This window comes from Armigeres subalbatus, chromosome 2, assembly GCF_024139115.2.
Source record: "Armigeres subalbatus isolate Guangzhou_Male chromosome 2, GZ_Asu_2, whole genome shotgun sequence".
Classification (NCBI taxonomy): Eukaryota; Metazoa; Arthropoda; class Insecta; order Diptera; family Culicidae; genus Armigeres; species Armigeres subalbatus.
In genome coordinates, this window is record NC_085140.1 from 144,982,037 (window position 1) to 144,994,198 (window position 12,162).

The following is a 12,162-nucleotide window of genomic DNA, read 5'->3' on the forward strand; positions in this document are numbered from 1 at the left end:
ACGCCCAAACGATGCACAGGAGGTGCACAGAGTGGAAAAAAAATGGAAGATGGGTGTATCACAACCCCCACTGAGTGAGTGACTGAATGTCAGGAGAGTGGTGCACAAGTGGTGCAAGTGATTGGGACTGAATGTATGAGTGAGCACACAAGTCAGACTCGCACGGTACGTATGGTCAGAGTGGCTGCTTAGGCAGTAGTGTGATCCGGCTGCTAGGGACAGACTGAGTGAAGTCTCGCTAGGCCTGGCAGGAGTATCGGGGGGCAGATACCTCTGCGGCACCTCAGAAGTAGGGGACACGAAAGTCTCGCTATGACTGACAGGAGTGTCGGGGGGTTGATGCTTCTGCGGCACCTCAGAAATAGGAGACATGAAAGGGTCTGCCTCGTAGCTGAGGTAGGAGCGGCATAGGAGCCACCAACCTAGGGTCGCCTCCGGCTTGATAGACAAGTGGTGCCACCCTGTTGCAGGACGGGGTGAACACCACACTGAGTGAGGACTGTCTATGTTGTGAGATGGCGGCATGGGGTACCCCCTGCAGGGTACCTGTTAGTTGGTCCCTTGCAGTAATTCAAGCGGCATAGGCAGGTGAGTGTTGGGGTACATGTGGTGCCAGTATGTCTTGTGCAAATGTGTTGCATGGGGAGTGTCGAAGAGTTGAGGCGCATACGTGCACTTGTGTACGTCATGGAGGGGGCGCAATGCCCAATAGTCATCCCCCCGAAGTATTGCTTAATTGCGGGCCGGGGGAATGACTGGAGAGGAAGGAGTTCGTAAAAAAAAAAAAAAAAAAAAGAAAAAAAAACTGTGAGTGCTTCGACTATGCGTCCGATTTGGGAATCATTCAGTAGCCGCAAAGTTGCGAAGGAGATCCTTCGTAGCTTAGTTGATTTTAAGCACCAGTCTAACGTACTGAGGGTCAATACATTTTTCAAATCAAAATCTTACACATATTGTACATATTCACATCGAAGTTTTTCAGAACAATCAGCCCAAAATGATCTTTAGTCCCATATAAATCTGTTAAGAATATCTATATTGCCGTGAATCGCAGCTCAGCCCCATCTGTATATGGCATCCATATACAAATGGGACTGACTTGCAATTCACGGCAGTATATTGTGCAATCAAAATCACCGATGTGCCAACAAGAGCATACAATAGTTAAATATAGCATATCTGAAGCAGATACTGCTCCGATCATTGCAGAATTCCAGGAAAATTGATGCTAACAAACCACATACAACTACTGTTGATAATGATGATTTCTTGAAAAATGTATGCCATGACCTAGGCTACACAGCACGTATCCGCATTGTCACAAGCACTGATATTGGCCACCGAAGAGGATCTACGTAACCATGAACTGATAAATTTACTTAAAATCTCACTTTGTTGATAAGAAAAACATGATCTCATTACAACACGGAAACCATCCGGGCAATCAATGATATAAAAATATGGCTCATCAAGAAAGAAGACAGCACTTTCTTTTTGACCACCTGAAGCGCAAAAGCTCACAATGAAAGGTATTTTATCGGTCTTTTAGTTGTTATATTATTGTAGCTCCAATTGTTTTTTTTTTCTTTCAGTCTTCACAGTGTTCCTGACATTGGCCATTGTTGGAATATCGGCCGCTCCTGAAAACTATTTCGTATCCCAACAAAACTGGCACCATCAAAAACCTGAACGGACCCAGGAGTTGAGCCCCGATGGCTACAAAATTGTTCCGGGAACCATCGATGTACGCTGCCCAAGGACAGACGATATCAACAATCCTATCCATCTGCCAATCCAAGGCGATTGCAGCAAGTTTATGAAGTGCTTCGGTGGTCGTGCCTTCGAGCAAGAATGCCCTGGTGGTTTGGAATTCGGAGTCGCCGTGAACCGCTGCGATTATCCCGATTTGGCTAAATGCAGTCGCAACTGATGGCCCAACGAAACTATGATGATGATATGGTATTTTATTAGTTGATAGAAAGTTTTCTGAACGTATTCGGTGATGTGTATAGTCAAATCTCAATAAAGAGCATGTGAGGCATTCAAGACAGCTTTAGTCCAAGATGTACATGTATCATGAGATTGGAAATAATATAATATTTATGTAAGATCAATGAATATTCCATTTCCCAGCTCTGGTGTGACTAACGTGACGTTAAAACGTTTGATTAGTTCAGCGTTCATAATTTGATGACACCAAAAGGCTCTTCAATGGAAATAGACTCATCTATGTTCTCAGCAAGTTGACAAAACAAACAAAGTTAAAAAAATCACGAGAACAGTAAAGCTGCCATTGTGATTTCAATGGACATCAGTCCTTTGAAGAAAACAAATTACTTTATTCACTTATTTAGCCTCACCTCTCCATCTTCGAATGCGCCCTAGAGATGGTCGGGTTTCGGGTTTTCAAACCCGAAACCCGACCCGAACCCGACGGGTTTGGGTCGGGTTCGGGTTTGGAAAATTAGAACAATGTCGGGTTCGGGTCGGGTACGGGTTTGTGAGTTGATAAAATATCTAGTTTGAGTTTTCCGCCAAAAAATTGATTCGGGTCCAGCTTGGGTTTAAGACTGCAAAAATTGTCGAGTTCGGGTTTGATAGGAGTTTTCCTTCCGGGTTCGGGTCGAGTCCGGGTTTGAAAGGAATATCTAAATCGGGTTCGGGTCAGGTTCGGGTTTACAAAATGTGAAACCCGACCATCTCTAATGCGCCCCACGCTTGCCAAGTCATTCTGTACTTGGTCAGCCCATCTCGTTCGCTATGCTCCACGCCGTCTTGTACATGCCGGATCTAAAACGAACCCTATCTTTGCAGGGTTCCCGACATTTTTGCAACATACCATGCCCATCGCACCCTTTCGGCTTTAGCTACCTTCTGGTTGCTGAGTTCGCCATAGAGCTGGACGAGCTCGCTGCTTGCAAGTCCACTTAGAGCACGGTCCAAGTTTCATGTCCGTCTATAGTAACACTGCACAGGATACAGATTTTCGCGGAAAGATGCATTCTTTTTCAGAAAAAAATGCTGTTCTACAAAATTGTTCGGAATAGTAAGTCCATTACGGTTTTATAAAAAAAGGGTGACCTATTGGGGTAACCGTGCCCTTAGTGGAGGTAGCACCAATAGTGGAGGTAGTAGGGTTTTAATGAGATTTTTCATAATTATACACTTTACGATGATTTCAGTTGATGTGTCGTGATTTAATTATCCTGTCAAATACAATTTATCCCAAGATTTCGCCCGAAAAACTATTGAAAACAATGTTTTTCCTTAACAAAATTAACTTAACTGGTGCAACTGTACCAATAGTGGCGAGTCTCATAAGAAATCAATGGATAGCACCACTATGGGAACCAAAATTAATGTTTACCGCCACTAAAGGAACAGTGTACCCATTAGTGGTGCAAGCGACATTTGGTAGTTGTTGATGTTAAATGACACCAACCTCATTTTTGTTAGCAAATTTATTAGTTTATCTATTTACTAAGGTATTGAAACTTTAAATTTATCATGATTATCAATTTAAAAAAAATCTTTTGTTGATCTACTAATACCTCCACTATTGGTACCGTTACCCTATATAAAAAAATTAGATTTTTTTTATTTCTCGGAATACTGACATGTAATGTTCTACAGTGTTGTAGAACAGCTTATTCTAATACATTTTGCTATAAAAGCTTTTCTGTAGCTCTTAAGTTGGCTGATTTAGAGCAATTTTACCTACTTGAATTAGGGTGTCCCTAAAAAAAGGATTTTTGATCTATTTTTTTTTGTTTTCGATTATTTAAAAAAGTCGTCTCTGGGTGACGCGACATCTCCGGGCATCTTTTGATGGGTAAATTAGCGGGCAGCAGGGACTATGTCCAAGGGCTTAACGATCCCTCCCCAGGCCATCTGCGAGTTGTGGGGTTTGTGGGGTTTGACAGTGGACCCTGATAAATTCCTATAAAAAGCTACATTTATCGGCAAGTAGGCCCCACCAAAGCGTCCGAGTGCCGCTCAAAGCTGTTAGGTGGGACGCCACAGCCCTGACATGACGGCCCTCCGACGAGCCAGGAGGTTTGCGCAGGCCCAATAAGCCGCCAGGAAAACCAATAATTACGAACAATATAACAGATAATGCGACTCGATATAATCGGCAAAGACCTAGGCGAATACAGGATCACGATTGGAAGCTTGGAACATGGAACTGCAAGTCGCTAGGTGTACAACACGCGTCGAAGTCGGACGCCGCGGCATAACATTGGGCGGCTACAAGACGGTAGATTAGCCAAAGAATATGCGCAGCAGCTGGAAGTGGCACTACCAACGGAAGAGCAGCTAGGCGCAGCGTCTCTTGAAGATGGCTGGAGAAATATTCGATCCGCCATTGGCACTTGGCACGGTGCCCCGGTTCAGAGAAACGACTGGTATGGATGACTGGCGAATGTGAGCAGTTAGTGGAAGAGAAGAATGCAGCTTGGGCAAGTTTGCTGCAACACCGCACGAGGGCTTAGGGGGTCCCGTAGCGTAGTTGGCCTTACGTTCGCCTTACAAGCGGATGGTCATGGGTTCTATTCCCAGCCCCTCCACCAAACCCTCGTCAGTCGCCGGATCCGCAGCCCATACGGTGGCGTTTGGGGTACGCGCCTTACCGTCACGGCTGCCTGATGACGATTGACAACTTGTTCTTCTCGGAGGCATTCCTCCGTTACCCGGATAAATGGCAACCGAACAATGCAACGATCATTGGATGCACGGCATGGACAAACGGACACAATGGACTCACGATGAGATGGACTGGCAACGACAACAATAAATGAGTAATGGAAATCTAAAAATAGATTATGTTTGGTTTCTGTACAGCAGAATACCACAGTAGATCTTGGCACAGAATCTATGACAAAAGGTCGAAAGGACAAAAGGTCGAAAGACAAAAGGTCGAAAAGACAAAAGGTCGAAAGGACAAAATGTCGAAAAGACAAAACGTCGAAAGGGACAGAAGGTCGAAAGGGACAAAAGGTCGAAAAATACAAAAGGTCGAAAAGGACAAAACGTCGAATGAGACAAAATTTCGATCAAGAACAAGTTGGGTGTTTGTGCTATGCATTTAACTTCAAGCAGAAATAACTACACACTTATCTCATTAATCAAAGTTGAAGAATGAGCTATTTTAAAAGAAGGAGAAATCACTATGAAACAATATTATGAATGTCTAGATAGTATTGTTAGAGATAAAGCAGATTCTTGATTTTGGAAATGATTAAAACTTGTATTGCGCGAGTAGTAGTAGTAGTAGTAGTAGTAGTAGTAGTAGTAGTAGTAGTAGTAGTAGTAGTAGTAGTAGTAGTAGTAGTAGTAGTAGTAGTAGTAGTAGTAGTAGTAGTAGTAGTAGTAGTAGTAGTAGTAGTAGTAGTAGAAATGAAAAAATGAAATGATTAAAACTTGTATTGCGCGAGTAGTAGTAGTAGTAGTAGTAGTAGTAGTAGTAGTAGTAGTAGTAGTAGTAGTAGTAGTAGTAGTAGTAGTAGTAGTAGTAGTAGTAGTAGTAGTAGTAGTAGTAGTAGTAGTAGTAGTAGTAGTAGTAGTAGTAGTAGTGGTAGTAGTAGTAGTAGTAGTAGTAGTAGTAGTAGTAGTAGTAGTAGTAGTGGTAGTAGTAGTAGTAGTAGTAGTAGTAGTAGTAGTAGTAGTAGTAGTAGTAGTAGTAGTAGTAGTAGTAGTAGTAGTAGTAGTAGTAGTAGTAGTAGTAGTAGTAGTAGTAGTAGTAGTAGTAGTAGTAGTAGTAGTAGTAGTAGTAGTAGTAGTAGTAGTAGTAGTAGTAGTAGTAGTAGTAGTAGTAGTAGTAGTAGTAGTAGTAGTAGTAGTAGTAGTAGTAGTAGTAGTAAAAGTAGTAGTAGTAGTAGTAGAAAAATCACCAATTTTTCTGCCCAAACTTTCGTTTAGCGGATTTAATTGATCGTAAATCGTATCTAATATCCTCCAACCCCATAACTGAGGATATCATACATCAAATATACGTATGAGTAGATATGAAATGATTCCCGTGTTTCTTGAGCGAACAAAATATTACAAGTCAGTCAAAAAGCCGCTTGGTGCGGTAATGTCAAGATGGACAGGGTTGGGGTTTAGGTTTAGGGTATTATAGCTGCTCAGCGTCGTGCTCGAGTTGTGGTTCGTCAAGGAGCATCTCCCGGATAGCCAGAGCTTCATGGTATACGGAACAATAAGACAGAGAAAATAAGAAAAAAAAACTTAGAAAAAAATAGAACTATTAGAATTTGATGTCAGACGAGCAAAGAAATGCATAGGTAGCCTGGCATATATACCACATCGCGATCCCCCAAAACAGTTCTTACTTTTCTCTGTAGGGTTGTTTACCTCGCGACACAAGGGTATCCAATAATTGCTATCTATCGAGCAATACCAAACTTCGTGATCGATGTCATCGTAACCGGCTCCACATCTACATTAGTTGCTATTGATCGATTGATTGAAACTATTCGCAAAACAGCTTGAATTATATTTACAACCTTTAGCCCCATCCTTTCAGAAAGTGGGGATGCCTTTTGCAATATGTACATTTGTCCATTCTGTAGTCTAGCCTTTCCATGGAATTCCCTTTTAACTCTACTAGCTAGAAAAATGGATGAGGCTAGGGCTCTGTTTTGTAGATCTTACACCGCCACACACTACGTCAAAGTGATCTACCGTGTTACGGTAGTGTACATAGTGTACATATTCACATATGAGTATTCAGAACATTGTAAATTTAAAAATTAATTACTTCAAGAATGTAATGGAAAATTCTTCCGGAGATTGGGAAAAGAATTCGATGAGGAAATTCGGAGGGACATTCATCTGCGACTTTAAAGGGGGACACTTCCGAGAAAACGGAAGGAAAAAAAATACTCTAGGAATTCAGAGAAGAATTCCCCGGGAATTCGGAGGGGGATTCTTCGAAAAAATCAGAAGGGAATTCCTCCGGAAGATTGAAGGGCAGTTTCTGCGTGAACTCGTAGATAGTTCCTCCGAAAATTTAAAGGAGAATTCGCCGGGGATTTCAGAGGGAAATTTGAGGGGGAGGAATTCTTGAAGTTACTCCTTTAGAAGTTTTGGAAGAATTAAAGGTATTTTAAAAAGAATTTTTGAAGGAATTCCTGAGGCAATTCCTCAACCCATTTCGGCCTGGGCTTCGATTTAAAATTCCAAAAATCACTGTTCCCTTGTTTTTCAACCGATTTGCATGAAATTTGGAGGAAAGATGCATTATACCCTATATTTTTATGTAGGTGTATTAATATGTTCCTTGGGTTCATCAAAAATAAGGCAACTTCCTTTTAATCATAGACAACTAGCAATAACTGCCACCAATAATGATGCAATCGCTTTCATTCATTATTTTGAAACATTGGAAATGAAAACTGAACGTTTGGACCACTAAAATACGGTTAGAGATGTTCCGGAAGGCACCCTGGGAACTTGTTGCTCCCCATGGAAGTCGTCATTTTTTGAGTGGTTCTGAAGCCTAACTTGCGACACATCAAACTTTATGGGAAGTCAAACCCTCAGGCAAGTGGTCTGTTTGTAAATGGTTCTAAAACCCAACCTGCGACACTTCATTCATTTATTTAGTCTACATCTAAACAGATAACACTGAATCAACAATTTGACGCTACAATACACGGTTCGAGGCCGCATCTCTCCATCCTCGAATACGCCCCACGATCGCCAAGCCGTTTTGCACCTGGTCAGCCCATCTCGCTCGCTGCGCTCCACGTCGTCTCGTCCCTGACGGAATTCCATAATTTTTCGATATAAATACTATGGAAAACATTTGCAGAAAATCTGAGTACGTTGGCCACTTTTTTTACAAAAGAGAATGCATTGACTAATGTGCCAAGATGCTCTGCAAATGTCTTCTATTGTATTTGTGTTGCAAAATAATGAAGTTTGATGTGTCGCATGATGTGTTTCAGAACCATCAAAAAGTGACCACTTTTCGGGGGGCACCAGGTTCCCAGGGTGCTTTCGGAAGTGGCCAATGTGCCAAGATGGTCTGCTAATGTATTTTTTTGTGTTTGTGTTGTAAAATCATGGAGCTTGATGTGTCGCAATCTGGGTGTCGGAACCATTCAAATAGTGGCCACTTCCCTGGGGGCACCAGGTTCCCAGGTAACCTCCAGTAGTGGCCAGTGAGACAAGATAGTCTGCAAATGTCTTTTGTTGTATTTGTGTTGCAAAATCAAGAATTTTGATGTGTTGCAAGCTGGGTGTCAGAACTAATCAAAAAGTGACCACTTCCCTGGGGCACCAGGTTTCCAGGGTACCTTCGGAAGTGGCCAATGTGCCGCTTTGGTCTGCAAATGTATTACATTTTGATTGTGTTGCAAAATCATGAAGTTTATTGTGTAGCAAGCTGGGTGTCAGAACCTTTCAAAAAGTGGCCACTTCTCTGGGGCATCGGTTCCCAGGGTGCTTTCGGAAGTGCCCAATGTGCCAAGATGGTCTGCAAATTGTATTCTATTGTGTTTGTGTTCCAAAATCATGAAGTTATATTTTTAATTTATTATTTAACTTTTGGAGGTCCAAACGTTCAGTTTTCATTTCCAATGTTTCAAAATTATGAATAAAAGCAATTGGGAGCATTTACTAAGTTATCTACGATTAAAAGGAAGTTGACCTATTTTTGACTCCATTGGACCCGAGGGACCCTTGATAAAACTGTTCCCATGGACCCAAATACCAGATTAATACATCTAATATAGGGTATAACCCATCTTCCCTCCAAATTTCATGTAAATCGGTTGAAAAACAAGGAAACAGTGATTTTTGGAATTTAAAATCGTAGCCCGGGCCGAAACGGGTTGAAGAGGTTCATTGGCAATATCTGGAGAAATTCATGGAGGCATTTCTTAAGAAATTCCTTGAAGAATTTTAGAAGAAATTTCATAAGGAATTTTCAAAACAATTTTTGAAGGATTTTCCAGAGTAATCGTAATGGAATTTCGCAGGATTTTTCGAAGGAACTCCCAAAGGAATTTCTGGAGGAATTCTCAAATAAATGTTTGGAACAATTTCCGAAGAAATTCGAGAAGGAATTTTCATATAATTTTATAGAAGAACATTCGAAATATCTCCTTTAGGTACTTCCCAAAGAAATCCTGAAAGAATTTTTGAGGATATCCCTAAAAGAAGTTCATAAACAACATCTGGAGCGAGTTCCTTTAAATTTTCTGGAGGAAGTCATGATGAGTGTTGAAAGGATAATTGTAAACGAAATATATAGAGGTACTTAAAAAACTCCTGGGAGAATATCTCATTCTGGAGTCATTCTTTGTTTCAGAGTAATTGTCAAGTCAAGACATTGTTCAAATGGATTGATCATTTCTCCCGCACATGACCGTTTTTTGTGGGAAATATTATCGGAGGATTCTCACGACACACAGCGGAACCGAACTGTTTTACCAACAGGGTATGATGGCAGATGGAAGTTTTTTTTGCTTGTTTTTAAGAACTGAATACCATAGTATCATAGTTCTTCATCGTAAATGGTATTTGGAGCACCATTTTCGATGTTTTTCGATATTTTTCCAAACATTTTCCATATAAACTTCCAATAAGTTTGGCACTGCCTAAACGTTGACTGAAATATTGTTCATAGCATCATAACGTAAAATAGAACGAAAAATCGCCCATCAAAAAACTTTAAATAAGTTTTTTCCATACTAATTCGTGCCACCCTAATAGTGGTACTTGTGATTCACGCAAATCATTTTGATATCAGTAAGGAAGCTGCACAACTAAATTGCAAAAAAAAATATTGAAGTACATATCGAGTAGGTAACATAATGCTTGTGTGGTTGAGGTATTTAATTTAATGTTAAATGAAGAATTACCAGATTTGAGTATCGGAGTTTTTTTTTCATTGTCAATAAAGTTGGGGTCTCCAGTAGCCCTGCGAGCAAAGGCGTAGGATTGCCAATACGGAAATGGCGAGTTCGATACTTGGTCCAGTCTAGGATGTTTTTGGGTTGGAAACTTTCTCGACTTCCTGGGCATAGTGTATCCATTGTACTTGCCACACAAGATACATACTCATGCAAAAGCTTTCAATTAATAACTGAGGAAATGCTAATAATAGAATACTAAGTTGAGAAAAAGGCCAAGTTCCAGTTGAAATGTATAGCCGTTGAAGAAGAAAGTTTTCAAAACTATAAAAACAACAAGAGCATTTTCCACTCGAGCTTCTCCTCGTGGTCTGAAAACCGAACATCTAAAATCCAATTGCCAATAAAAATATATTATTTATACATCATGATGCTTGCTGTATTGTAACGCAACTAAATTTTTCTTGAGTTTTGCGCCACGAATAACTTCAATTTACGTTACATTTTCATGCTCTCCAGCACTGTTGTTTAATTTAATCCTCCCTGTGGTATAGAATCACTCGGTAAGCTTAGAATTTGCTCCTTGTGAGGTACAAAATTGTTCTGTGCTAGAATGAATCCGGGGAAGAAACTGACTACAAGCATCTGGGTGTAGAAGTTTAAAGCGGATATAGAAAATGTTGCTTTTCTTATCATTGCATTATTAATTGAAATTCTCACAAAAAGTTACAGCATCCTGCAGCTTACATCCTGGTGGGGAAATGGATGTCCGTAACGATAACACCGTAAATAGAGTTTGCAAAGCGAACAGCTGATGTATCAATATCATCGTCAGATATTAGCACCAATAGAAAAACAAGTTCTGTGGACGAAACTAAGCACCAGTCAAGCATTTATACGATATGAGTACAATATGTAGTCACTGCTTCCTTCGCATATGAAAGTTCGTTTTCAACATTAGGGAGCATTTGAGATGAGGACAACTGGGTACAATAAAAGTATATATAATAAAAGCACATTTTCTCAAATAGTTTATTCACCTGTTCTCAGACAAGTTCTATGAAAAAAGCTTAGCACCTCAATAATAGCTTCCTATTATTGATGGACAGCGATGCTTTTCAATAAAAATCACACCGGGGGCGTCGCTACCCACCACTTTGAGAAACTAGAACCTAAATGGATTCACTTGGGTGCGCATAAAAATAAAACATAGCTCAAGGATATATTCATCAAGCATGACAAAAACAACAAGCACAATTATATCTCAATTTATTTTTATTCAGTAATCCGAGAACAGCACAACGGTGCTCGTAAACATAATTAGAATAAACGGCTTTTACTGGCATGAAAATTAGCGTAAACACATTTTTGTACCAGTCAGTAATGGCCGATTACCCAGGCAAGTGAAAAAAATCTGTCCGTTGCACAATTCATGCCCAACAGCTAGACCCAAAATCATTCCGCCATTCTTTGCCAAATGGCATTCAGAGTAATCTCTCAGCAAAATAAAGCCCATAAAAAAGTTTTATTTGGTACAAAGGGTACGTACAGCAGCTTCTTTCGCCTGGACTTGTGGAGAAACATGAACCCTAATCCTCTGGCACCATCTGAGACTGCAGGTCCAGTGGATAGCTGCCATACAACATACGTTTGCTAGAAAAGAAGTTTACCCAATTGTCGACATCACTTGTCGGGTGTCTGTTTTACACGGAATCCTGCTCAACTACGTGTTCATCGGAATGAGGCGAGCTATAACAGTGGCGACGGCGTCGCGGCAAAAGCAACTGACTGGCCGGTGGCATTTTCCTTTCCCGTCGTCAAGGGAGGCCAATTGAAGAGGGACTATCGGAAAACTCTCGGCAGGTTCCAATGAACGACCGATGGGTGGCGGTGTTGGAGCGTTTGAGGGGCAGCAGGGATCCTGAGCTGCGAAGTATTTCTGTGGATAGAGGAGTGAAAATGATATCTTTGAATTCAAGACAAAATTTTCAAAACGACTTATCTGCTTTTGTAAACAAAGATTCGAACGTCGATTCGACGAATCTGATAACACTCCCACGCAAACAAACACTACCAATAGGCAGGTGAAGGTCTCGGCTACCTGATGATGGCGTTGGTTTGTGTCGAAGTGCTATGAGATTCGTGCAATCGACGTTTGAATCTCTGTTTACAAAAGCAGATAAGTCGTTTTGAAAATTTTGTCTTGAATTGAGAGGGTAAGTGAAATCGAAAACGCTGATAGGAGATTGGCACTTTGTACAGTTTGATAAGTGAATCAAAACAACATACAGACAGGGCT

General features: G+C 40.9%; 2 protein-coding genes across 2 annotated transcripts in view; one reads left to right on the forward strand and one right to left on the reverse strand.

The window, feature by feature from the left end:
* Positions 1–1,289: 1,289 nt before the first annotated feature.
* Positions 1,290–2,062, forward strand: LOC134215236 (uncharacterized). Its single transcript, XM_062694458.1, has 2 exons — positions 1,290–1,529; positions 1,593–2,062. Exons 1-2 carry the CDS (start codon positions 1,523–1,525, stop codon positions 1,928–1,930), a joined length of 345 nt encoding a protein of 114 aa, XP_062550442.1. The 5' UTR covers positions 1,290–1,522; the 3' UTR covers positions 1,931–2,062.
* Positions 2,063–11,156: 9,094 nt separating this feature from the next.
* Positions 11,157–12,162, reverse strand: part of LOC134215237 (growth hormone secretagogue receptor type 1) — a 58,199-nt gene continuing 57,193 nt past the window's right edge. Inside the window, exon 7 of the mRNA XM_062694459.1 lies at positions 11,157–11,802. Coding sequence (XP_062550443.1) covers positions 11,681–11,802 — 122 coding nt within the window. The 3' untranslated portion in view covers positions 11,157–11,680. The remainder of the gene's footprint in view (positions 11,803–12,162) is intronic.